The sequence below is a fragment of the Perognathus longimembris genome, chromosome 11 (assembly GCF_023159225.1).
Source record: "Perognathus longimembris pacificus isolate PPM17 chromosome 11, ASM2315922v1, whole genome shotgun sequence".
Lineage (NCBI taxonomy): Eukaryota > Metazoa > Chordata > Mammalia > Rodentia > Heteromyidae > Perognathus > Perognathus longimembris.
The window spans coordinates 27598318-27626309 of NC_063171.1; the positions used below are offsets into that span (position 1 = coordinate 27598318).

General features: G+C 34.5%; 1 protein-coding gene across 8 annotated transcripts in view; it reads right to left on the bottom strand.

Annotated features, from left to right (window-relative positions):
* Positions 1-27992, bottom strand: part of Suco (SUN domain containing ossification factor) — a 72271-nt gene that overhangs the window by 13797 nt on the left and 30482 nt on the right. For 5 of the 8 annotated variants that reach the window (XR_007212663.1, XM_048358307.1, XM_048358305.1 and 2 more), the window contains exons 10-19: positions 22306-22413; positions 19271-19376; positions 17375-17395; positions 17133-17188; positions 15570-15661; positions 14374-14439; positions 8497-8565; positions 7726-7816; positions 3807-4967; positions 2415-2502 (exon numbers count right to left, since the gene is read on the bottom strand). Coding sequence is in view for 7 of the 8 variants with exons in the window: in XM_048358307.1 (XP_048214264.1) it covers positions 2415-2502; positions 3807-4967; positions 7726-7816; positions 8497-8565; positions 14374-14439; positions 15570-15661; positions 17133-17188; positions 17375-17395; positions 19271-19376; positions 22306-22413 (1858 nt within the window). In the remaining variant the exon portion in view is untranslated. The remainder of the gene's footprint in view (positions 1-2414; positions 2503-3806; positions 4968-7725; positions 7817-8496; positions 8566-14373; positions 14440-15569; positions 15662-17132; positions 17189-17374; positions 17396-19270; positions 19377-22305; positions 22414-27992) is intronic. The other 3 variants (XM_048358308.1, XM_048358309.1, XM_048358310.1) reach the window with 2 other exon arrangements.

Sequence of the window (27992 nt, forward strand, 5' to 3'; positions counted from 1 at the left end):
ACGTGTGAAGTTCTGGGTTTGATTCCTCAGCACCACATACACAGAAAAGGCCAGAAGTGGTGCTGTGGCTCAAGTGGTAGAATGCTAGCCTTGAGCAAAAAAAAGCCAGGGACAGTGCTGAAGCCTTGAGTCCAAGACTGACAAACACACACACACACACACACACACACACACACACACACACACATACACACACACAAACAGTATTTCTGGTTACAATGTAGAATCCATACCAAAATTTTAAATTTTTTCTTTCACAGTAAAAATTACCAGAACTTAGACTATAACACAAATGAAAGAAATTCAACAACATTAAATCCATTTGTTAGCAGCTCTGATATTTAGAATTTGTATAATGGACAAACACATCTTTATTTAGAATACAAATTTCAATCATATTTTAAGCAATTATACATCAGACTTAGTTATGAAACAATATAAGGTAGAAAATTTGAACATGTTATTAATGAATTTGGGAAGGTGGAAAAGAGGCTAAAAGTCAAAGAAATCTAAAACTAACCTCATATAAAATGTCTACATAGACACTCATTATTCTAGAACAAAAGTTTTCAAATTTAGATTTCGAAAAGTTTTAAATCTCACTGCAGTTATCTGTGGGAGGATGAATGCATAAAACTGCAAGGTTCCACTTACTTCCTTACCTGTGATGTTTAGGGGTAGTACTTCCTATCCTATCCTACTTTATCTTTCTAAAATGCTAAGGTAATCCATTAAACAAACAGTACAAGAAATGTATCCAAAGCCTAACATATGAAACTGTAACCTCTGTGTACATCAGTTTGATAATAAAAATTTTTAAAAATCCTTTGTTTTGAATGCTGATTCAGATTTGACATTGACGAATTTGAGGTGGTTACAAACAAAGGACAAGCTACTAAATTTAATAGGTTGGTTAATACTTCTCATGGAGATTTACTTCCAATGTTAATATGAAAGATCACTGAAAATCACTTATTTGAATCATTGAGGTCTAAGATAATGATGCTATAAAGTAAAAAGAAGAAATCATTACATTAAATTAATGAACATATATGTAAACATTGTGTTCATAGGGCAGAGTATTTTAAAGATGTTAATTCTCCATATTGATCTATAAATTCAACATAATCCCAGCAAAATTCAAATACGTTTTCATTTTTTAAAGAAAAAAATGTTAATTTTAAAATCCACATAGAAATGAAAAACAAAATAAAAAATATAGGACAAAACCTTGGAAAAGCACAAAGTTAACAGTACTTGACCTCAGTTATCATTGCTACAGTAATCAACACTGTGGTACAAGTACACAGATAGATTCACCAATCAAAAGAATAAATGTGAACCCTTGAAACAGATTCATATATGTACAGTGAACTGTTTTGTTTTTTAAATTAAAAATGCAATGAAAATTCAGTGAGGGATTTCTTTTCTTTTCTTTTTTTTTGCCAATCCTGGGCCATGGACTCAGGGCCTGAGCACTGTCCCTGGCTTCTTTTTTTGCTCAAGGCTAGCACTCTGCCAATTGAGCCACAGTGCCACTTCTGGTCGTTTTCTATATATGTGGTGCTTGGGTATTGAACCCAGGGCTTCATGTATACAAGGCAAGCACTCTTGCCACTAGGCCATATTCCCAGCCTCAGTGAGGGATTTCTTTTCAAGAAATGATACTAGAACAAACAAATGGATATTCATGTGACTTCCCTGTCACATGTCCCTTCTCAAAAAGAAACTTTAACCATAGCTTGTGAATTAAAACAGATCATAAACCTAATGCAAAACTAAAAGTAACAAACCTCTAAAAGAAAATAAAGGAAGAAAGTCTTTGCTTTAGACAAAGACCTCACAAAGTAATGAAAATACTGATAATTTAGACTCCATCAAATCAAAAATCTTCTGTTCTTCAAACCTTACTAGAAAAAAAGTAGTAAGGGATCAGGAGAAAGTATTTGTACAGCATATCTCTGACAAAGAATCTGTATTTCGAAAATGCGAGGAAAAAGTAAAGATGTCTTAAGCCTAACAGTGGGAAAACAAACCAGTAAGAAAAAAAATGACAACTATAATGTGCACAGTGGCAACCTGTTACAACAACATACATTCAAAATAACAAGAAGACTAATTCGGAGGGTGGGAGAAAAATGAGGGAGGAGGTAACAAATTTGACAAGAAATGTACTCACTCCCTTACGTATGTAACTGTAACCCCTCTGTACATCACCTGGACAATAAAATTTTTTTTAAATATTAAATTCACAGCCTATAACACATTAATCATTGAAGAAAGAAATTATTATTACTGATTTAATTACTACATATATTAAATAAGTTGCCTGATACAGATGTACAATACTTGTCCAATAGAATTGTACAATACTTGTACAATAGAAAAAATGAATACAAGATGAAGAAACCAACCTGCTCCTCTGCTAATCTTGAGGTATTCTGAAGTTTTACTATTGTTTTATTGAAAGCTTTTTGCATTTCTTCCATCTGTTTTCGATACCTAAGAGTAAGAATTATATTAAGTTTAATTATACTTAATTTAGTTATGGAAATATCCTTCTGATTTTGATATGCAAAAATAAATCTTTCTTAAAATGACTCTCATCTAGGACTGAGCAAATAAAAGAAAAAATACAGACGAGATCAGGCGCGTTAATGCCTAACGTATGAAACTGTAACCTCTCTGTACATCAGTTTGATAGTAAAAATTTGAAAAAAAAAAAAAAAAAGAACAAATACAGAGTAGGACTTTGAGGTATTAGCAACTTGAACAGCAAGTCTATGCATCTCACTGTCACATAAAATTTAATAATTTCTGTGGTTCTCGTGGGGTACATATCAGGATAGGGGAAAGCAAGAAAAAGTTTGAAGTATCTAGATGGGCATGCACACATGCATGTAATTCACTGAAAAATTATATATATGAACTTGGAAATCCCCTGTGAAACATAATGACTATCTTACTGTCATTAGTAGCATTTGAATTTAAGAGAGTAAGAAAATGTGGTGTTTTAAAAACTCTGGATATTTAGTGCCTTGGTGGGTGCAAATGGTTGAGAAGCCCTAATGACAGAAAGTAGACACTTAAGGGAATAAAAAATAACAGGTACACAAGTTTCAAGAAAGGAAGACTGTGTCTAAAGTCCTTATTATATTATGTGTATTAAACACTGCCTCCAGTACGTATAAGCACAGGACATCAATTACAATTAGAAAAAAAATCTATGGTCTATATTAAAAGAGTACAATTGAGAGTGTTACCTAATCATTTCATTTAGTCAATTCTTGGTGGTCTTATAGTTCTTCAATGATTCCTGGGCTTAAACTCTACTACAAGTTTTAAGGTTTCTACACTTTTTCCCATATATCCTCTGGAACTAAAGGGTATAAATGACTAAAAAGCAACTGAAAGTAAAGCCAGGCAGAATGGTGCAAATCTACAGTTGCAGTTACTTAAGAGGCTAAAGTGGAAGTATCAGTTGAGCCCAGGAATTCAACACAAGTCTGAACAACAAACATAAGAAAAAAAAACTGAGAGGACAGAACATTCATAGTTCAAACTTGTTATCACACTAGTAATAAAAGGACTGTGTCACTAAGTACTAAGTTCTTTAAAACTTTTTTGAAAAAGTAAATTCCTTAAGCAAATGAACAGCAATCAAGTAGCTTTCTTTAGCTAAAAACTGCTTACTACTCTTGTACCATGAGATAATGAAATCCTCTTTTCCTGTACTCACAGATCACATAGTCTGCTGCTAAATTTAATATGTGAAATGGGTTATACTAAGTCGTAATAAAGCTTACCTTTGGCTAAGTTCCTCCAGATATCGACCACTAAGAGACATATTAACTTCTAATGCTTTAATACGATTATTAAGTCTCATAAACACAGACTCCTTTTGGTTTGATCCATGTATAAGATTTCCATTAGCATATCCTAGATCTGTAGAATTTTGCAATTCAGCATAGAAATCTGTAGCTGTCCTTTGCAACCCTCTCAAAAGAGCATCTTCAGGAGATGGTTCTTCCTCTTTTACTTCGGGTAATGAAGAATCCAGAGCAGAAGTCAAAATTTGCTTTGGTGTGTCGGCTATGTTTGTTTTGGCTTCCCCATCTTCACTTTGTGGTATGGTGGCTGTGCTTACAGGTGGTACGACTGTTTCTGAAGGTTTCATGGTAACTTGCATGGAGGTCATGTCTTCTTTTACAATATTATCTGTTACTTCATTAACTTTATTTGTTTCATAGATTACAGACAACTTCTCTATAGTACTAAAACTGTCCGTCTTTTTTTCTGTCTCATCATCAACCACAACAGAACTCTCTTGGGGAATCACTTGGGAAGGTGTAAGCCCTGCTTCGTGTTTAACAGACTCTGATCCTTCTATTTTAGACAATGAATTCATTTCAGGAGTAACAGCTAAGAGAAGAGACTGAGAAAGAGTTTGAGTATGACTTGGTTCAAGTTCAATTGCATCCACAGTGTGATTCTTCAGATCACCCTGGTGCATGCTATTTAAGTCATTATCACCAACAAGTTCAGCTTCCCTTTCCAAATTCTTACTGTCCAAGTCTCTACTTGGAAGTTGCAATACTGAAACATCTACAGATTCTGCAGGATGTAATAACGGTGGTTGTGTTGGCAGAAAAGAATCTTTGCCTTTATCAACAGCAGTTCTGCTACGCTGTCGATAAAGGGTAATTTTAACTGAACACCATTTATAAATGTATTCTGGAAAACTAGAAATGCAACAAATCGTGGTCAGTTCGCTGCAAAATATTTGTGACTCCGACTCAAACCAAGGTGACGATTCATCCTCTTGTTCACCACTGCCCAGAAGAGTCACTGTGGATGGACTTGCTTCCTCTTCTTCCTCTTGAACCAGTTGTACAATGGGACTCTCTTTTGGAGTATCTGGTATTGATGGCTCTGTGTCATGTATATGTGGTTCAGTGATTACAATCCTAGAAATACAAACCATAATTACAGATTACTTTAATTAGAAATCTAAAGTTAAATATCTAAAGAAATAAGTAGACAGAAGACTAGGATTACAGAAGAAACTCATATGTTGGATCTCTCCCTGTAAAACATTTCCATTATGAAAGAAAAAGTACTTTAAAATGGTAACACTCAATCTAGTCTACATAATCCACCAATATTTACCAATCAAATTTGCTTTCATTAATCTATTTAAGAACTATTTGTGAATATTTCCACTCCTTGTATGTAAGTGTACCTTTCTTCCCCAAAACATTCACCAAATCTTTATAAGCTTCACAACTGTAACAGATTCCAGAGCTAAAACTAAAATCCTGGATTCTTAATGCTTATGAACGCATTTTGTACTTGAATTGCTAGCCTGAAAAGGCAGCTATATTTCTCAAACATGTTTCTGTAAACATTCCAACACACACACACACACACACAAAATTATCTGCTTTAAGGAGAAAAAAAAATACACCTCTCTCTCCAAAATAAGCTTAATGTGATCTCAGATATATTACTATGTTAATCAAAATCCTGGCATACTGTAAACTAACAGTGCCAGTGTAACAATATGCCACTATAAGCTCCAGAGTGCACTTTAGAACATGGGGTAGAGAGGTGGGAATCAGTGGGAACAGGATTATAAATAATTATAGCAAAATAACTATTTATAAATTATTATAAATATTATAAAAATTGTAAATGTGGTTCCTTTCAAGATAAAGGTATTTTCTGAGTGAGGCTTTGTAGTATAAATTGTACCACCTGAAAAATAAGCTAATATGAATAACAAAACTAATTATCTTCATAAGCAAATTGGCCTGCTTTTAAAAATTACTAACTGAAAATGTCTCCAAATGAAAATTAATGTCATGATGGCAAAGGTGGGAAAGGAATAAAATTAGTAATACCACAGCAAAATAATAAGATAAAACTAAATCATAATTAGGCAATACTTTTCTAAATAAGAAGATACTTGTAGCTATATACATATTTAATGCCTAACAACAATACAGATATATTCAAGCTGCATACTGCCTATCATCAATAAATGAATGATGGTAAAAATGGAACTATGTATGAAGGGGAAGGAAAAAAATTAAACTGGCCCTAGTAAATATTAACTTACATGCCAATGTCTACATTTTAATCCATCAGTACACACACACACACACACACACACACACACACACACAGACGCCAAACTTACCTAAATCTAGGTAAAGATAGTAAATCAGCTTTTTCTAAGTAACTTTTAACAGTAAGTCTGTTTGGAATGTTTTCATTTTTATTTATTTTCATCAAAAGATTGCGACATAATCAGTATAAATATTTGAAACAAATACAAAGTACGTAAGTAAAAAATATAAAAGATATCTATTTAAAATTTTTCTAGCATGGAAAAGAGTTGCTTGCTACATTAGTGTGTTATGATTCTATCTTTCAACAAATACTTGCATTATGTGTGGATATGTGTGCATACATATAATTACTCTTAGTTTTGAAAAATAAGACATACAATTCTGAAGAAGCCGGCCACAAAAAATCAAGAATAGCAAATATTATCCCACATAAACAGAAACACCAAGAAACTCACTATCCCCAATGCATTTCTTAGATCCTTCCAGGAATCAATTACATGTATGCTACATTTTCTTTTTAATCACCTTATAAACATCTTCAGTCACTTTCAGGATTAACATAGAAGAACATGAATTTTTTTATTGTGCTCTTCAAACCATAAAAATCTCATTTTGAATTAGCATGATACTTAGGAATTACAGTGCAAAGCACACTCAGTAGGGTTCTATCTACTGCCTTGAACTTTTTTAAGTTCAATTATTTTATCTTCATAAACAATAATGCAATCGAAAATTACCCAAATCATTATGAGCTAATTATCTATTACAGATAAGAAGCTAATGAACTAAAAATGTAATCAATTATCATTTCTGGTAGAAAAGACCAAAATAATCAGGATATTTTATCAGTTACCTATATACGTGGGTGTATGTATCCTTGACCAAATGCCACCTCACAAAAGATCTACACAAATCAGTTGAGAAAGAAAACACCTATGATAACACATAATGTAAGCACCACCGTTATGTAAGTATTTCAGGTACACTCATTGTGGCTCTGCAGAGACATCACATATAGGTAATTAATATTTACAAATTTGAACTTAAAAAAAAAGCCTTCAAAATCTGTCTTCAAGTTTATATTAGCATAAATATTTCCAATAAGATAAAAACTTGGTGTTGGTAAATAATAAAAATAATATATAATATCAAAACAACAGCTGGGTGCCAGTGGCTCACACCCATAATCCTAGCTACTCAGGAGGCTGAGATCTGAGGATTGTGGTTCAAAGCCAGTCAAGGCCGAAAAGTCCCTGTGAGACTCTTACCGCTGATAAATTACTCAGAAAAGGCCAGACGTGGCACTATGGCTCAAGTGATAGAGCATTAGCACCTGGGCCCTGAGTTCAACCAATTGAAACAAAAAAAGGTTTCATGTGAAATAAAGTGTATTCCTAATACACATAATATACATACTCTCTAATGAGAAGCAACTCAAAGATGTATTAAGTGACTGCAGAATGTCTGTCCTATGACACAGAGCACTTCACCAAATAATCTTTTCACATATAAAACACAAGTTACTTTTTCTCATACTATAGTATAGCTAGCTCTCCACTTTAATAGAACTCTAATATTACATATAACTTACTCAGGTGATGGAACAGGAGTTGAAACAGGAGCTGACTCAGGCATTTTAGATGTAGTTGTGGCAGTGGCATTCTCAGATATACTTTTATTTCCTATTTTAAGAAAGATGCCATATTGAATTCAATTTTTAAAAGCTGTACCATGAAAATATTTTACTATCACAAATAAAGAACTTTAGTCTCTGGGGAGAAGAAAAATGAAATCTGTATGCTACTAGAAAGAAAAATGGTATTTTAGAAATGACTTCACAGATCATAACTATAAGTAATGCATATTTCTTATTCTTAATTAAAATATATAGGATGTCTATACATTTGTGTAACTTTACATGCCTACTAGACCTGAGAGAGAGTAAAAAATAACAAAAAGTAAACAGGGTCATTTTTATCAAGTTTGCATTGGAACTATTTTTCTTAAAAACAAGTAGTAATTGTGTTCCTGTTAATATCATTTGCTATATAGAGTAGCTATTTGGTACATTAAAAGAAAGCAATTGAAGTGCTACTAGGATATTAAAATCTCAATAAAGAGAATTTTTATCAATCAAAAAAATCAATTCATGAACTTTATGCACACTGTGCCCTTTTATATAAAAGAACTTGTAAAATTCAAATAACAGTGGCTATACAAAAATCGTTAAGTTCCTGTGAATCTTTTCTCAATTTGTAAGTGAAAACTCAATTTTTTTGGTTTACTCCTTCCTTGCTTTTCTTAGCTAGAAGGAATCATGGAGTACCAGCTATTTTAAAAGAGCCATAAAATGATTAAGTACCTTCTGTCAAGTCTTCAGTTTTTGCTCCCAGTATATTAGCAGCAATATTCACCATATTTAGAATGGCATCTAAAACAAAATTCAATCAGAAAAATACCAATATACCTAAATATTCTCTTGTAATTATTATCAGTCAAAAAACCATTTATAATGGTCTTTTGCCTTTTAAAAAATTACCATTATTTACCCTTATTGAAGTCCAATATAGGACACATTAATTTTAGCCCAAGTATAAGGCATAAATTTGAACTTATATCCAGGAGGAATTTAAAATCTTAATATAAATATATTTTGTTGTACACAATTTACCAAATACTACCTTTCAATGTACTAGTACAGAGAAGAAATGACTAAAATTCGTATTTCAAAACTTGTTTTTCTTCAGAAAGTTTCTACAAGTTAATCCAAAACCAAAAACTGTTTAAAATGCAAAAGGTTTTTTTGAGTGACTATGACAAGTAAATAAAATGGGAGATTATCTAACGAAAATGAGAAAAATTTATTATTTTCAAATATAATAATTATTGGTAAGTCAAATTCCAAAGCAATACTGCATAGAATCAAGTTCTTGAATGACTTTTACAAACTTCTGGGCCAAGAAAACAAGGTTTTGTGGATGATAAAAGTATACCAATTCTTAGGAAATTTGGGTGGTGATGGAGATTGGGATGAGAATGGGGAATGGGCAGATTAATTATAAATCACAGTCAGAAAATAGTGCTGTAGGTAGAACAATGTGCATACTTGGTAATATTGCCTTCTCTTTTTCCAGGGAGACTGTGTAGATAATGGATACAAGTGGCATATACCTCTACATCTACAACACTAGAAAGCACTCCATATAAGACTGGTGACTCATCAGTAACACAATGTAATTTCAGAGAAAATTAACTTCTAAACCAATTTAATCTTTGAAATTCCACTAGAATATGATGTACTTTAGAATCCTATATTCCTATTTGTCTTCTTTCTTAAAAAAGACTCAGGGTTTTCATCACACTTTTAATGAAAACCAGAAATATGAAAATCAAGAAAAGAGAGCAGGGAAGAAAACCTAACAGATGATGAAACTGCAAACTAAACACTATCACATGAACCTGGCATGTCAATATAAGCTGTATGGAAGGAGAAAGTAGTAGGAAATTTACTCTTTTAACGGTGAGGACTAATAGATAGTTATAATTCTGATCTCTCACAATTGTGAACCTGATCTGAAACACAATAATATAGTAGTACATTGTCATTAGAATAATGAAAGTCTGGAATCTACTTTGTTTTTAAAAAACATTTTTTGGCATTACTGAGGATTGGACTCAGGGTCTTGCTGTTTAGCAAGGTTAGTGTTCTATCACTTGAGCAACATCTCCAATTTGTACTAGTCATTTTAAGTATCTTGACATTAAACATGGCAAATTGCTAAATGACTAAGTAGCTCTGGTTCTTACTCAGGTGAATAAGATGTCTTAGCATAAGGCAACAGAGATGGAAATTCCTGTATCTTCACAAATATAAAAGTCAGGAATGGAAACTAGTACTCCTTTATAAATTCAAAAATCTTTATACAATAAGTACACTTACCAAAGATGATTACTTTATAAGTATCAGATTTTTGAATCAACAAGTCTATACTCTCATGCTTCAAAGACCTTATATTAGATTTTAAATTTCAAGACACTTATTATTATACAATTGAATAAAAGAACACATGAGCTTTGGGGAAATATTATGAACATATATTTTAGCACTTGTTATACAATAAGGAAAATTGACAATACTATACACCCCTTAAAAATTATTTATCACTGCCATCTCAGGGGACTACTGGATTAAGTAACAAAGAAAATTTGCCCAATTTGTTTTATTAGTCCATGGAACACAAGGAAAGTTCCCCCAAGTTCATGTTCACATATACTGTTTATATTAATACAGTCTTTTTGATTTGTCTTGTTCTCTGAGACAAAGCAACCTTGTAGGTATTTAGGCTGACCATTCTCAACTTTTAGACAAATGTATGACAGCTTGTTACCATGTAATTTGGCCATGTAAGGCTTCTAACATAGTCACAAACTATATTAATTTATTAATTAATTTCTCTTAGAATAGTCAACTCCTCTGAATTGGGTAAATTAATCATCCCATATCACTCCTCTAGAAATGAGACACTTCTATGGACAAATATTTCCATATATTCATTTTCAGGATCTTTTAACACCAAATACAAACTTGTCCATGGTGTTAAGTCTGAGGGGTTCATATGTATGCTACAGCATATCAAGAGAAACCAATCAAAACACTGTTTCCTCCTATGACTAGTCAGCTTCTTTTGAAGGCTAACCATGCCCAGTTTCTTTCCTTTTAGAACCATGTATACATAAATATGCTCACAAATATGTATGTATGTATGTACACATATAATTTCATAAGGTTATCTTAACTTAAAAGACAGGAACTACATTCTGTAACATACATACATAGCTAACTTTAACAGATATGAAGATTTTTAACAAACGTACACAATGAACTAGGAGTAAAGGCAGGGTTTGAGTACCACTGTAGATACCCATCTGGCAAAGCCACATGACAAAGCACAAGAAAGGCAGAATTATCACTGGCATAAAAGAATATAGGGTAGAGAAATCAGGCAGCACTGTCAGACAGGCATGTACATATAAGAAGACTACTCTCTTAACACAATAGTTTACACTTTCAGTATTTATCAATGATATAATATTAAGAATGTCTAAGTATGCAGTATGTATGCTTTTTGACAACCAAGTCTCATCACACTCTGCAAACATATAAATTTCCTATAAGTACTACAGATTGAATATCTCTAATCCAAAAATGTGAAATCCAAAATGCTCAAAAACCTGAAATTTTTTGAGAGCTAACCTTGTTTCTCAAGTAAAAAATTCTACAGGTGACCTCCATGATGGCTAATACCCAAAACATAGATCACTAAAAATACTATATAAAATTATCTTTGGGCTATAAGCATAAAGCATTTTTGAAGCAGGTGAATTTTGTGTTTACACTTAAGTCTCATCTTCAAGGTATCTAAGTATGTATATGCAAATAATCCAAAATATAAGTTGTGAAATATTTCTGGCTCCAAGTATTTAAAGTAAGGGGTACTAAACCTGTACTCAACAGTAAGGAAAAATAATTTTCTATTAAGATTAAAATCATAAATTTTATTTTGAACAATAATAACAAAGGTTAAGTGTCATAGTGCCCACATGTGATTCAAATACTTAGGAGATAGAGATAGAAGGATGGTAAGTTTATAACCATCTGAGCTACATAAAGAGTTTGGGACTATCCTGGCCTATTGGAAGCAAAAGTCTGTCTCAAAAACAAAAGAGTTAGGGACACAGAACTTGGTTGAAAAAGGGGGAAAATCAGGTCTGAATAAGCCAATTTCAAGCTGATTTTAAAATGCCAAGCTTGACTATTCTCATTACAAAGACCAGCGCTTTGGACCGAATTCAATTTTATTACTTGCTTCTTAAAATTATTCCACCAGGGAGGGTGTGGCTAACTTCAGGCCGAAGAACAGTCTGGAAATCTTCATAGAAGACTATTAGGACACAAGTATGTAAAGGAGCAATGTCAGGCCAGGTCTGAAAGTTTTGTGACAGTAAAATCTTAACACTCAGCTTATTTGCCTATTATTCAGAAACCTCCAGAAGTGGAAATCTTATTAAATCCTATTTACCATACTTCAACTCAACTAATGTCCTCCCATTCAAACTGTCTTATGGCATCTAGAATATTGGAAGGTAAGTGCAAAGTTCTTCCAGAGAACAGTTTAAAAAGAAATGATGTGGGGCTGGGGATATGGCCTAGTGGCAAGAGCGCTTGCCTCGTATACATGAAGCTCTGGGTTCAATTCCTCAGCACCACATATATAGAAAATGGGCAGAAGTGGTGCTGTGGCTCAAGTGGCAGAGTGCTAGCCTTGAGCAAAAGGAAGCCAGGGACAGTGCTCAGGCCTTGAGTCCAAGCCCCAGGAATGACCAAAAATGATGTATTACCAAGATACACACACATTCAAAGAGAAAGATCCAAAATGTAGGACCAAAATAAGATTCTGTGTAAATAATAAATTATAAAGAAGATTACAATTAAGGAAATTTTCTTCAATGACACATGTTTAGATTTTAATGGCATACAGGACTTAAACCCATATCAAGAAAGAATAGTAAGATCTAGAATATCAAAAGGGTTTTTCTCATTATCAGAAACTATGGTAAGATACTAAGTTCCTTTGTCAGGTGTTCTCTCCTTTCTGATAACCACCAGAAGCCAGAGAGATCTTTTAGTGTGGTACTATTTCCTAACGCCATAAAAATGGTGATTTCCTCAGAGGGAGTTCAGCAGCATTAAGCTACATAAATGTAACAATTAGGAAACAAATTTAGAGGTTAAAAAATATATCCAGGCATATGTCTTCCACTCCTAAATAGACCACATCTCATGGTAGTAACTAATGCACCTAATTTTTTATATCATCAACTAGATAACAATCGCTCCTATGTAAAAGTAGTGGATCTAAAGTCAGAAGGTTAGTAAAAAAGTGAAACGAAGTATAGCAAACTGATATGAAAGAGTTAAATATTATATAAAAAGATTCTCCTTCTGCAAGAATATTTAAAGCTCTTCTTTCTAGCCCAGAAAAACTCCACTTAAGTTTACAATCTTCTATGGGGGAAGGGAAAGAGCAGGAAGGGGGCGGGAAGGGGTGGGGTGGAGGGCAAGAGGAAAGAGAAATTTAAAGCACCAAATACATGGCCTTAAAATGATGTAAAACACACACACACACACACACACACACACACACACACACACACACACACACACACACCTACCTTCTAAAAAGCTTATATAAAGCTATCATCCATACTCAGATTGGTTCGGCAATTCGGTTTAGTAACAAGTAAAAAATACAAGCAGCTTGTCATCTATTTACTATGATTTATATATATATATTAACGTCAATTATTAATCTCCATATAAAAAAGAAAAGCTTTATTAGATAGTTTTATCTTCAAGAATAACAAAAAATATTAAAGTATATCTACCCACATTCTGTGAGAAAAATTCTGTGCCAGTGGGTAAAGGTCTCCCAGTAGTCTCCATTAGCGAGCTCACTGGCTCACATATGCTCTTAAACCATTAGGTATCTCAAATCATTTTGCTAGTTTAGAAAGGGTATACTACCTTTTTTGGGCCAGTCCTGGGGCTTGAACTCAGGGCCTGAGCACTGTCCCTGGCTTCTTTTTGCTCTAGGACAGCACTATGCCACTTGAGCCACAGTGCCACTTCTGGCTTTTTCTATATATGTGGTCAGAGGAATCAAACCTAGGGCTTCGTGTGTACAAGGGAAACACTCTACCACGAGGCCATATTCCCTATGCTGCCTTTTTTGCTACAGTCACTGACACAGTCATTGGTAGGGATGAATGGAGTTTATGTTTTATAATCAGAGAAAACCAGTATCACTAAATCTAAATGAACATATCCTTATTACTGGTAAAATCAGTAAAAATCACTGACGCAGTACCTCTTTAGTAATTGTTTTCCCAAATAATTCATAGCCTCCTCTTCATTACGAGTAATGTTCTCAATAATTTGCATGCTTAGAGTTGAAAAAGTACTTATTACATTAGTTTTTTTTCTCTCCTTTTCCGTAACATCTATACTTCTTGTCTAATTTCTATAGAAATACTTCAAAGCCATTAACTTATTTCAACTCAGGTTCAACACTGGGAGTAGGAGAATCCTAAACTACACCAAGAACAAAACAATCTATTTATGAATAGAATTACTGAGAAATATTTTAATAGTAGAAATAGGAAATCCCAACATACTCACTTGTAGCAGAACCAAGAATATTTTTTGAAGATTTATCTTCCACAGTATTATAATCTAGTGGATAATCTGTTTAAAGATAAAGTAACTGTGCTATGAAGTAGTTCTAGTAACATATATAAAAGCTACATTCTGTCAACTGACATTTAAAACATATTATAAACACTGACCACCCATTTAAACCAAATTCAGAAGAAGAAAATGAGATTCAAAGCCATTTAATAGATAGAAACCAAGGGAAAAAACTACAATACCAAAATGTATAAGACTTTACAAAATTTTTTCAATATACTTTATCAAACCTTAGTGAAATGACTTTATTTCTTTTTTGGGAAAATGGCAAGAGAAAATATAGACTATTCAAGACATTCTGTAAGGTACTTTAAAGTAAAGACTTGGGGGCTGGGAATGTGAGTTCGATTCCTTAGCACCACATAAACAGAAAAAGCCGGAAGTGGCACCATGGCTCAAGGGGTAGAGTGCTAGCCTTGAGCAAAAAGAAGCCAGGGACAGTGCTCAGGCCCTGAGTTCAAGCCCTAGCACTGGCAAAAATAAAAATAAAGACTTGATAAAGCAGAAACAGAAGGAATTATTCTCTACTCCCTTAGGCTCACAGGAGTTTCTCAAAAGTCTCAGGCCTTGGGGCTGGGGATATGGCCTAGTGGCAAGAGTGCCTGCCTCATATACATGAGGCCCTGGGTTCAATTCCCCAGCACCACATATACAGAAAATGGCCAGAAGTGTCGCTGTGGCTCAAGTGGCAGAGTGCTAGCCTTGAGCAAAAAGAAGCCAGAGACAGTGCTCAGGCCCTGAGTCCAAGGCCCAGGACTGGCAAAAAAAAAAGAAAGAAAAAAGTCTCAGGCCTTAATGTGTTCACTTCTAGACGCAGGGAACTCAAAGCTATTAATGCTTATTTCTACTGATTTAAGTTATCTGATGAATTCAACAGGTTCTTGGGTCTACCACAGAGATACACTCATAATTTGTAACATTAATGTTATAAAAGGAGTTCTAATTACAGATAACCAAAAAATGTCAAATATAATATTAATTTACAAAGTAATCACATTAGAAAGGCTTAAGAAAAATTTGGCTATTATGAAAAGAACAAAACAAAAATCACAATAGTCACTGGTTTAAGTAACCTGTACTCAACAGGTTAAAATAGTCCTAAGAGTTATCTTTGAAAAATCACTTACCATAGTCTTCATCGAACAGTTCTTGGCGTTCTGACTGATACTGGGAATCAGCAATTTCTTCATATTCTTCCACCATGCTGGTGCCAAATACCCTAATCACAACAATTCCGTTAAAATTTCCATTAAAGGGGCTGGGGATATAGCCTAGTGGCAAGAGTGCCTGCCTCGGATACACGAGGCCCTAGGTTCGATTCCCCAGCACCACATATACAGAAAACGGCCAGAAGCGGCGCTGTGGCTCAAGTGGCAGAGTGCTAGCCTTGAGCGGGAAGAAGCCAGGGACAGTGCTCAGGCCCTGAGTCCAAGGCCCAGGACTGGCCAAAAAAAAAAAAAAAAATTTCCATTAAAACAAAGCTAATCTCCTTACAACATATGATAAACATTAACTCTAGTAAAGATTATGGACTCCAAAGTAATAGCTATTTCTTAAAATTTAGTTATCAACAACTTCCACTAAAATACAAAAACTAAGCTACTGAGGCATTTTGAAATATAGTTATCAGTTTTCTACCATTGATTTTTACATTTTATGAGCATAGCAAAACAGCATGTGAGTAAAATCAAATACATCGGTTTATTTTTTATTTATTTTGGTGCCAGTCCTGGGGCTTGAACTCAGGGCCTGAGCTTTTTTGCTCAAGGCAAGCTGTCTACTATTTGAGCCATAGCTATATTTCTGGCTTTTTGGGTGCTTTTTGAAATGAGAGTCTCATGGACTTTCCTATCCGAGCTGACTTTGAACCATGATCCTCAGATTTCAGCATCCAGAGTTGCTACGATTACAAGCATGAGCCACTAGTGCCCAGCTTAAAGTTTATTTTTTGACAGATTAACTTGATATTTTCCCAAAACACATTAAGGAGACCAACAGATTAGTAATTCATTTTTTAAAAATCTTTGCTGACACTGTGGCTTGAACTGAGGAACTGTGCTTTTGTTTGGTTTCCTTGCTCATGGCTGTTGCTTTGCTAACTTGAGTCTAGCATTTTTCCAGCTAACTGGAGAGACAGTCGCATGTAACTTTCTCCCTGAACTGGCTTCAAATCATGATCCTCTGATCCTAGCCTCTTGAGTAGGTAGAATTAGACGTTAGCCATTGATAGTTTATATGTCTGTAATATTAACTTCTCATATGAAAAACATTTCTTCACTTAAAATGTATTTTTTTAAACAGTAGAACAACAAAACAACCACTGAGCACAATGGCTTCTTCCTGTAATCCCAGGTACTCAAAGAGGCAGAGATCAGGGGATAAAGGTTCTGCTACCAACTCAAACAAGAAGTTTACGAGATCTCATCTCAACAAAAAAGCTGAAAGTGATGGCATGTGCCTGTGCTAAGTGGGTGGCCAAAGATAGAAGGATCATGGTCCAAAGCTAGCTCAGACAAAAACAAGAGATCCTATCTGAAAAATAACCAAAGCAAAAAATGACTGTGGGTCTGTTTCAAGTGGAAGAACACCTGTATATTAAATATGAGGCTGAGTTGAAACTAAAGTACCACCAAAAAGAGGAAAGAAACAAACGATAAAAAACAGTAAATGTACTTAGTGTTCTATATTACCTTATAAGGCTTAATGGACAAAAGTGCTCTGATCCAAAATGTGATACCAACTCCACCTGAAAAATAAAAAAGCCCATGAAATGGAAAGCCAGTACAACACTGTACTCAGTTGTTTTCATTCTAACAGTTCTAACAATAAAGTCCTCATTTCCCCCAAATCAATACTTGTACTTTTGCTTTTTTGTACTGCATTAATATGTCATGCCTTGTTATTCAATATTGCAAAAGAGAAGGTTGCTAACCTTTATGTACTTGATGAACATCTGAAGCAAGAAAAAGGAAAAGAAAAAGAAATCAGTTCCAAAGTCTGGATAACATGCCAAAAGCAACAAGTATATTTATAAATTATACGGTATAGAGAAAGCAATGTATTGTGATGGATAATTTTGTAATACTCTTAATTTTTTGCAGAAGTCAAAGCAATGCTTTGAAATTTTTACCATTCGAACTAGATAATCTAAATTAACTTGAAGAAATTAACTGAAGAAATTAACTTGAAGCTTACAAAGTTCAAGTAGCTAAAAGCCATTGCTGTTATTTCATGTTATCTATTAAATATTCTAATCCCAATTAAAAGTCTTTAGACACATTCTGAGTCTTGTATTGCTGTAAATATTACAATATTACAATATGTACTACATACTACAGACAAACTTATAATATGCACTAGTCATATATATATATACATTTACTGATACAGGATGCTGATTAAATGCTGCCTCTTGTGTAATATTGTATTAATTTATTCCAGGGAAAGTATAAACTTTTGGTATTCTGTTATTGAAAATACTTGTCAATTTGCTTTTAAAATGCAAGCTATCAGAAAGCAATCCATAGATTTGGGTTTAGTTATTCCTGGATAAAATAAGCTCGCAAACGTATAACATTTATCACTGTAAAATGAGAACTAGAACTAAATGGTTCTTCAATTTAGACTCATTTCTTGAATCATTAGCTGACAATATAAGCTGTAATTTTGAAATACAACTAAGCCCTTTTTAATGAAACTAAGAGTATTACAAGTTTACCCATTTACAGAAGTCAATTTAATCCATGCTTTAAAGAGACAGCAAAATCACAGAAGACAAAATTAATTAGCTAGAAGTTCTCTCATTTAAAGAAGAAAGGATAGAAATTAGAACGGCTGCCATTCCAAAGGTCAATTAACATAACTTTAGTATATTGCTATTATTTTAATTTTTAAAAATTTTAGAAAGGAGAAGACTACCAACATTTCTATTTTGTTTAAATCCAATTGATGAGTGACAATTTTACTTAATTAACTGGTGAAACAAGTGAACTACTGTTTTTAAATTTGTATGGGTAAAATAGATAACTGGAAGTAGAATGTTGTGTTTGAATACATAAAACAAAAGGCAAAAGATTTAACAATGCCAAATAATTGGACATTAAAATGGAAATAATCTAAAAATAAGACTCTACTAAAAAAAAATCAGACCTACTTAAAAGAGTTTAAGGACAGAAAGCAATATAATACAATGGAGACAACATTTTACATTGACTCAAAAACAAAGAAAAATGAGGGAGGAGGTAACAACTTTGATAAGAAATGTACTCACTGCCTTACATATCAAACTTTAGCCCCTCTGTACATCACTTTGACAATAAATAAATTAACTAATTAAAAAAAACAGGAGTTCAAATTTGGAATTTTATCAGAACCACAAATGTTGGCCCATGTTACCAGCAACCCAAAACAAATAATAAAATATTTGTCTCATCAAACAATATATTCAGCTGGGAACTGGTGGCTTATGCCTATAATCCTAGCTACTCAAGAAGGCTGAGATTTGAGGCCTTCTTCAAGCCAGTGTGGGCAGAAAAGTCTGTGAGACTCTTATCTCCAATAAACTATTCAAAAAGCTGGAAGTAGTACTGTGGTTTAAGTGGGTAGAGCACTATCCTTGAGCACAAAGAGGCTCAGGGACAGTGCCCAGGCTCTAAGTTGAAGCCCCAAGACCAGAAACTAATAATAATAATAATAGTAATAATAAATTCAACTAAGACCTATTTCAGCAAATGGTACAATGAAAATTTCTAAGTGGAAATTTCTAATTGGGTCATATAAATAAAAGGAACATTTGTTTATACAACAGTGCTATACATGCAAACATTACCTTAACATATTTAGCATACATCTGTTCATCTAAAGGGAAACTCTGGACATTTCGCTCATCTCTACCATGGAAAGTACCCAGTTTAATCCATTTACTTGTAGGATATCTAGAAAATATAAAAATAAATATATCCTATGCATGCTTATCATCTCAAGGTGAACATACTAACTTAACATTTTTATAAAGCAGACCTTGAGCTAAATAAACTTTTTTCCAATTATATTGACAGATTAGATGTTACATGCAAAATTACACTACTAGTAAATAGAAGAAAGACAAGGAAAAGACAAAAGTAGGACCAGGACAATTCCTAGGGAGTTGGCAGTGCTCCCTGGAGGTTTTAAAACCTAAAGTTTTCAAGAGACCATCCTGCAAAAGGAGGTACACAATTCACATACTGACAAGTATGTGATGATGTGATGATGTGATCTGTGAACACAAATACTGGCAGGAAGTACAATAGGAAAAACAAAGTATAGCGCATTTGAGTTCAACGTATCTAAATAGTTGATCCCTTTCAAAGAAAATTTAATATAAAAAGTCCAAAACTATTTTTATTTACAATATGTAAATAACTAATACTTTATTGTCAGAGCTGCACATGTCAATCTGACATTTTAAAAATTCCAGCTTAAAAGAAATTATCTAAGCCAGGCGCCAGTGACTCATGCCTGTAATCCTAGCTAATCAGGAGGCTGAGATCTGAAGATAGAGGTTCAAAGCCAGCCTGGGCAGAAAAGTCTGTGAGACTCCTATCTCCAATAAACCACTCAGAAAACCAGAAGTGGTGCTGTGGCTCAACTGGTAGAATGCTAGCTTTGAGCTGAAGAGCCCAGAGACAGCACCCAGGCCTAGGGTGCAAGTCCCATAACTGACAAAAAAAAAAAAAAAGGAAAGAAATGATCTAAGGTTAGTAGCAGAACAACAGAAGGAATTTCCCAAAGGCTTTTAAAAGTGTACATATGTAATGAGAGTGAGATGGAAGAAGAAACACCAAGGACTCCTTGATGATCAATGACAGAAGTACAGTAAAATAAACAGTACCTCAAATGGCCCACCAATCATACTGCCACTCACATGTGTTATGTGTTATAAAATGAATAAATGCCTCCAAGAGGAATATTAAGCACTTACTCAAAAGGGTATGTTTAAAACAAAAGACACTGTTAATATTTAAGAAGGAAAAAGTATGTATTTTAATGGAATACATACATGCATGAGAAAGACAAAGGAATGTAATACAATGATAAGAATGGTTAACAGGGGCTGGGAGTGTGGCCTAGTGATAGAGTGCTTGCCTAATATACACGAAGCCCTGAGTTCAATTCCTCAGCACCACATATACAGTAAAAGCCAGATGTAGCACTGTGGCTCAAGTGGTAGAGTGCTAGCCTGAGCAAAAAGAAGCCAGGACTGGCCAAAAAAAAAAAAAAAGGAATGGCTATCTTTGGTTATCAAGAATATGGTTCTTTTCCAAATTCCTCATAAATGTTAATTTCTTTTATAATCATACAAATACAAAAAAAGACTTTTAAATACACTGCCAAAATACACACCAGAAAAAGAAAAACTGTACATGTATATTCTTAATTAACATTTTAAAGAAATGTTTGGAAGCAATAGAGCATAATAATTAAAAGGTCTTAATCCACATAGTTTTAGATCTGAGTTCTCTATCATATCATGTGACCTAATCAAACTCTTTAACCTCCTTTTGTCTGTTTCCACATTTTATAAGGGCTCATCACATAATTATGTTTTAAGTATTATATGACCCAATGAAAATAGATTAAAAGGGGGGCCTACAATGCAACTATTACAAACTGATATCAAAATAAAAAATAAAACGATGACTAAACCTTCACACAGTGAAAACTAAAGAGGATATTCTTAGAGGGAATCTTAAGGGCTCAATAGCTATGTGCATAAGATCATATAAAATGATGCTTATTGAAATGAACTCCAAGAAATGGAAGAGGTTTTTTATTATACTAATTGTGTGTTGTTGTTTTTTTCTTCTTCTCTTTTTTCTTTGGTTTATTCCCTTCAGCTGCTGTTCTGATTTCTGTATCCTTTGTCTGGTATCTGATATCCTGGTATCCTTTGTCTGGTTTATCTGATTTGGAAAAGGGAAGCACAGAACCATTGGGACAAAGGGTGAACCAATTCAGTGTGAAACCCACAAGACACTATGTTGGAAATGAACTATACCACGTTGGAGGTGGGTAAGTTGAGAAGGTAAAAACTGGGAGAGAATGGGAGGAAGGGGTTCAAAAGGAAAATATACTCATTACCTGGACTCACTAACTGTAACCCCTGTGTACATAACCTTTAGAATAATTTTTTTAATGATGGAAGTCAAGAATGATCCACTATTTAATTTTTAAGTTTCAACATAGACTCTTTTTTTATTACTAAATTTTATTGACGTGTTGTGCAAAATGGGTACAGTTACATAATAAGGCAGTGAGTACATTTCTTGTGATCTTACACCTCGTTTTTCTTTCCCTTCCCTAAATCAGGTAGGCATGTATACACTATCCAGTGTACCAAAATCATATACAGTAACTACGCAGGGTATGCCAAAGGAAATTCACAGAACTTTAAATGTAATGTCGGCAATAGAATCCTCCTGTGTCCTTCTCTTGGAGTTGTTTTTGCTTATCCTCCCTTATATGATCATGGACATAGCTTTTGAGCTATTGTGATCCACTGATATTCTAGACCTTTTTATGTTTAGTAGTTTTTTGGTTTTTAGATACATATGGTTTTTAGATACATAATGTAAAGTTGCTGACCTAAACACGTGGAAATACCATTTAAAAAGAAGTTTGTTGTTTTGCAGACCTGGTCTCTACAGCCCGCCGCACCCCCTCCACCCCCCCCCCCCCCCGCCCACCAACAATCATATATCAAGGAGGCCATGCCCATTTGTTCTCTGTGTGCTAGGCTTGTCTCGCTCAACATTATTTATTCAAGTTCTGACCATTTCCCTGCGAACCAACATAGACTCTTATAACAGTTTCAGAATTTACCTGTCACTGATAGAAACCAGAAAGTCTTTGGGAGTAGAAGAAAATAATTCATAATTTGCAATATCAAGCTGTTTTACTTGAATTGGTTCACAGAGTTCAATAACAAACCTTCAAAAAAGAAAAAAAACAATTACTTAGATAAAACCATCAAAATAAGACTTCATATTAAGCATGACATAATAGTTTGCATAAACTAGATATCCATTAAGAGTTACTAAAATGTAGTAAAGACAGGCTTTCGAATCCAAGTTATCAGTAAGGAAATGCCTTTAAAAATATTACTAAGGAGAATGTCTTTTTAAGGAACAACCAATAATGATGCAAACTGACTCTAGTCTGACATCAAACCTTTACTTTAGCAATACATTGTTTTAACATTTATCTTAAAGGTATACTGTTCAAAATAGATGCTCTTGTACTTCTATTTTTCTGTATCAAAGCATAGTTTGCAAGAGTCAAAAAAGTCAACTTAAATAATTAGCACAAATGATTGTTTAGCAAAATTATGGTTGAGACAACCAAATAGCTAGTGCCCATGAAAACTAGGACTAGAATTGTACACTTCATTTATATAAAGATCTAGGAAATGTACAATAATTTACAGTGACAAGCTTGCTTGTTGACAAGAAAAGATGATTTGAGAGGAAGAAATTACAAAAAGTATAAGGAAACCCTTTGGGAGTGGCAGGTTATGTTCCTTACCCTTATTGTGATGAGGTTTCCACAGATAAATAAATGTTAAATTTATAAAATTTTTGAAATCATATTATATGTCAACTATACTCCAATCAAGCTGGGGTTTGATTTTTGTTTTTGTTTTTGCCAGTCCTGGGGCTTGGACTCAGGGCCTGAGCACTGCCCCTGGCTTCTTTTGCTCAAGGCTAGCCCTCTTCTACTACTTGAGCCACAGTGCCACTTCCAGCTTTTTCTGTTTATGTGGTACTGAGGAATGGAGCCCAGGGCTTCATGCATGCAAGGCAAGCCCTTTATCACTTCCCAGCTCGAGATGTTTTTTAAAAAGATACTAGAGGGATTTAGAGGTACATACAACCATACTAGCATGTGTAAGGGTCTTGGTTCCTCAGCACTGGGAAAACATACAAAACAATAATAATTTTTAAAAACCTAAGATGCTGGGAAACTATACTTGATTTGGAAAAGATACCAAAAATATTTCTTAGGAAAAATTGGAAGATTGGTTCCATGAGCCCAAAATAAAATGGCATAGACATACATAGCAAGACATCTGGGGAACAGAAATATTCATGCCATCTAGTATTATAAATGCTTTAATAAACTATTATATCAAATGAGATTTTATGTTAAAAAAAAAACTAAATAAGCCAAAAGCATCAAAATTAACAATGTTCAATGATGGAGAAAAACAGAACAAGGTGGGGAGATGGTAAGAATAATTAAGTTTCCGAGCAAAGTTCATGAAAGTAGTAGCCATTTGTCGATGTTTACTCTGGGCAGATACTATCTTAGATGATTTCCATCCATCCTTCAACTCTCACAACAAAATTTCAAGGGATATTATCCTCACTTTCTTCATTTTATAGAACAAAATAAACAGTCAATTCTGATTTCTCAAACTTTTTTTTTTTTTTAGCAGTACTGAAGTTTAAACTCAGGTCTGTTGGGCTCGGGTACTCTTCTTTCCACACTCCCTTTCACACCCTCTCCCCTAGTCACCCGGCCGGCAGATGAAGCTAGGGTGAAGCGGGGAGTCAGCACCACCCTGCCGCGCACGTGGCCTGGCCAAGAATGTGTGCCCGCCTCCTTACCAATAGACGAAGTCAGATGTAGGCATGTCTGGGGTCAGCTTCTTAGAGCGAACTAACTTTATTGAGACATGTGTAACGGGAGATGATTCCCGAGGAAAGGGCGTTGGCCAGGATTCCGATAGGCTGAAAGGTATCACCTGACCCCCATGAGCTATCGTGAGCCAGGGCGGGGTTGGTAGGCGCTGGGCTGGCTAGGCTGGGTTGGGGGCTGGGTACAAGGGCGGACCCAGAGAGGGCAGCTCGCTTCCCTCAGAGCTTGGGGGAGGGGCGGCAGGCCTAGGGGCCAGATCCCAACACAGGTCCTCAAACTTGCTTGGCTTATTCCTCTCAGCTGGTGCTCTACCACTTAAGCCATACCTCCAGCCCTGCTTTTTTTAAATTATGAAGTTAAGACTCTTGCAGACTTTTCTGCCTAGGAAAGCTTCAAACTTCAATGCTCTGTATTTCAGCCGCCTAAATAGACACATAGCTTTTTCTAATAACAGAACCCCCTAAGACACAGTTAAGCACATGGCCACCCATCAAAGAGTTTGGTTGGGTGATGGGAGCTTAGAAAAACATTAAGGGCAGCTTGCAGGTCAAGTGTTTTTTAAAAACCTGGTAAAGTTCTCTATTAGGCTTTACCTATCATAAAGCTAGAATGAGGATGTGGTAAGTATAAACCCTTAGAGCAATGCAAGCAGGGAAAACAGCTTAGTGAATGACAAACATGAAGAGGTATGTAAGTTCTTTAAAACAAATCAATTCTAAATTATGTCTATATCTGATAATCTCATACATATGAAATATTAGTAGGGCTGGTAATTTTCCCTTTCTAAATTAACTTTAATTTTTCTCAGAAATACAGAATACGCTAAAAAAAAACTAGGAGAACTTTGTATAATAGTAAGCTAAATCCAATCTCAACAAATTTCTCATTTATATTCTAAACCATGGTCACAAATTAAAAAGATAAAGTTAAGAAGGAAATAGGACAATAAATAAGTAGTAAAAAAGAAGGAGATATGTAACCTTATGCCTGTATGTTGGAATGTTTAGGGATATTATGGTTTAAATTCATGGCTTTGCATTTGCTAGACAGAGGTTTTGACTCTTGAGCTACACTCCCAGCCATTTTTGCTTTGCTTATTGTTTGAGATAAGGTCTCAAGTTTATGCTCAGGCCAAGCTGGATCTAGATTCTCCTATTCATGCATCCTGTGTAACTGGAATGACCGGTACATGCCAACACACCCAGCTTTTTATTGGTTGAAATAGGGCCTCAAAATGTTTTGCCGACGTTGCTCTAGAATCAGAATCCTCCCAGTCTTCACCTGCAGAGTAGTTAAACTTAACAGATGTGTGTCTCCACCTTCAACTTCTATTAGAAAAATTTCGAAACTTAAAAGTTCAAGACTAAACTTGCAACAGAGATTTTAACCAGTAAGAATAGCATTTTAAATGGCCCCCCTCCAAGTTTCATGTGTTAATAGGCCTGGTGTGAACTGATGGGGTTTTAGAGGTCATTAGACATGAGGGCTCTAACTTCACCAATGACTCAGTTCACTGACAATACATATCAATGGACTAGTCTGAGATTGAGCCTAACTAAAGAAAGTAGGCTATTGGAGGTGCACCTTCAAAGGGAATATCCTGTCCGCAGGCCCTCTCTATCTCTGCCTCTTGTCTACCATAAGGTAAGCACCCTCCTCTGTCCCACATTCCACTCAGCATATTTGCCTTGCCCTAAGTCCAAAGCAGGGACTCAGGCCATACTGGATTGAAATGTCTGAAACTATGGAACCAAAATTTATTTACCCTAGTTTTTTACAGATATCTTGTCACAATGGAAAACTACCACAAAAAACTAATTTAAGAAGAAATACAAAACCTAGTCATGACTATTTCTTTAGAAGTGGCCTTATAATCTCCACAATTAGACACATAGATGCACAATGGTGCACGCGAAAGGTTACTAATAGTAATCTGCTTGCAATAGCAAAAGACTAAAAACAACCCCAAAATCTATCAAGATAAAACTGTAAAGGAATTTTCTGTGGTGATCAAAAGAATGAGGAAGCCCTCTACTACAGAGATGACCAAGATACTTCTAAGATATAAGTTAATTCACCATGAGAGTAATATTCTTTTTACACTAATTAACATGAAAAGTGAGTCACAAAATAATGAATAGGAATATATAGGACAGAGCCTTGAAAGAGATTTCGCACTGTATTCTCGTCTTTAGAAATACTCTAAGAAACCTGAAGTATGTGAAATTATTACTTATTAAAGGTTGTGCATCTAATTCAAAGTTAATACTCCTTAGGCCCACACTGCTTAACAGGTGAACCCAAATTTCAACATATAATGATGCAACGGTTAGAAGGACTGTCTTCAAAACAAGTAATGAGATAAGGCTGTCTGTAGGCAGTTTCTACTCAAGGTCTTGATAGCTTGCTATACCAAAAAACAAAATATGGTAACATTTATAATATTCTTAGGAGTGGTACTGAAGTCTGAATTTAGGGCCTTGCCTTAGTCTTACCAAACAAAAAGCTTTAGCACTTGATCCAAGCCCTCATCCTTTTACTTTCATTGTATTTTGAATATAGTCTTATATTTTATGCTTCCTAATTACCTGGGATCATGTGCCACCAAACCAGCTTTTTTCTTAACTGAGGTGGTAGACAAGGGTCTCAAACTTTTTGCCTCAACTAGCCTAAAATCACAATCTTGTTTCAGTATCAACCTACTGACTACCTGGGATTAAAAAGTACAAGAATTGGAAATTATGAACTTGGGACCTAAGTGCTGTCCCTGAGCTTCTTTTGCTTAAGGCTAGAGCTTTACTACTACCTGAGCTCCATTTCTGGCTTTTTTAGTTTATTAGAGATAAGAGTCTCGTGGATTTTCCTGCCCAGCAAGAATTGGAAAAATCTTAAAGACAAAATAAACTGAAATAAAAACTGTCATTCCTTAGATAAAAAGCCTGCTTATAAATTATGAGATGTGTAGCTATACATATATAAAAATCAATTACATTTCTATACACAATAGTGTTTGTATAATAGTAACAAAAATAAGCTTCTGTGGAATAAACTTAACAAAAGATAGACCACATATGTAGACTGTCTTTTGTAAAGAAAAAAAAGAAAAGTATGTCTTTACTTATGGATAAGAAAATTCTGTCACTCACTAGAGGGAAAAACAGGGAAAGTGAGAGAAGGGGTAAAACTGCCTAAAAAGAAATGTACTTACTACCTGACTTATGTAACTATAACCCCTCTGTACATCACCTTTATAATAACCATTACAAAAAGAAAAAACCTAAACATTAAAAAAACTGTTTGAAAGTCATTTAAAGATTTAATATAATTTCAAACAAAAGCCTCATACAAAATTTGGAAAATTAAATAAAGTGTAAGTGTATAAGGGCAAAGACAGAAAAATAGCAAAATCCGTCCTGAGTGCAAAAAATGTGTTAGCAGATACTAAGATTTATAAAGCTAAACTGCAGTGTGAAGGCAAATAATGATAAAGTGACCAACAGGACAGAACAGAGAAACTTGTGCACATAAGGGAACTTTATAACATTACAAATGACAGGGAAAAGTGTGAATTACTGAATAAATGATTATCTATAGGGAAAACTCAGGAGGGAGAATGAATCCCTCCTAAACACAACATAAGAAACAATTCTATATGAGATAAAAACCTAAATGTAAAGTGCAAAATGTTCAAAACTTTAAGGCAAGGGAGAGAGAAGACATTTTAAAAAACTAGTATTTTAAGAGATAAATTCAACTATATTAAATTTTAAAAAGCCTTTTCATCAAAAGTCACTATAAGGAAATTAAAAGATACAATACATATAACTTAAAATGTCCTCTAAAATACAGATTCAAGTTGCATGTAGAAG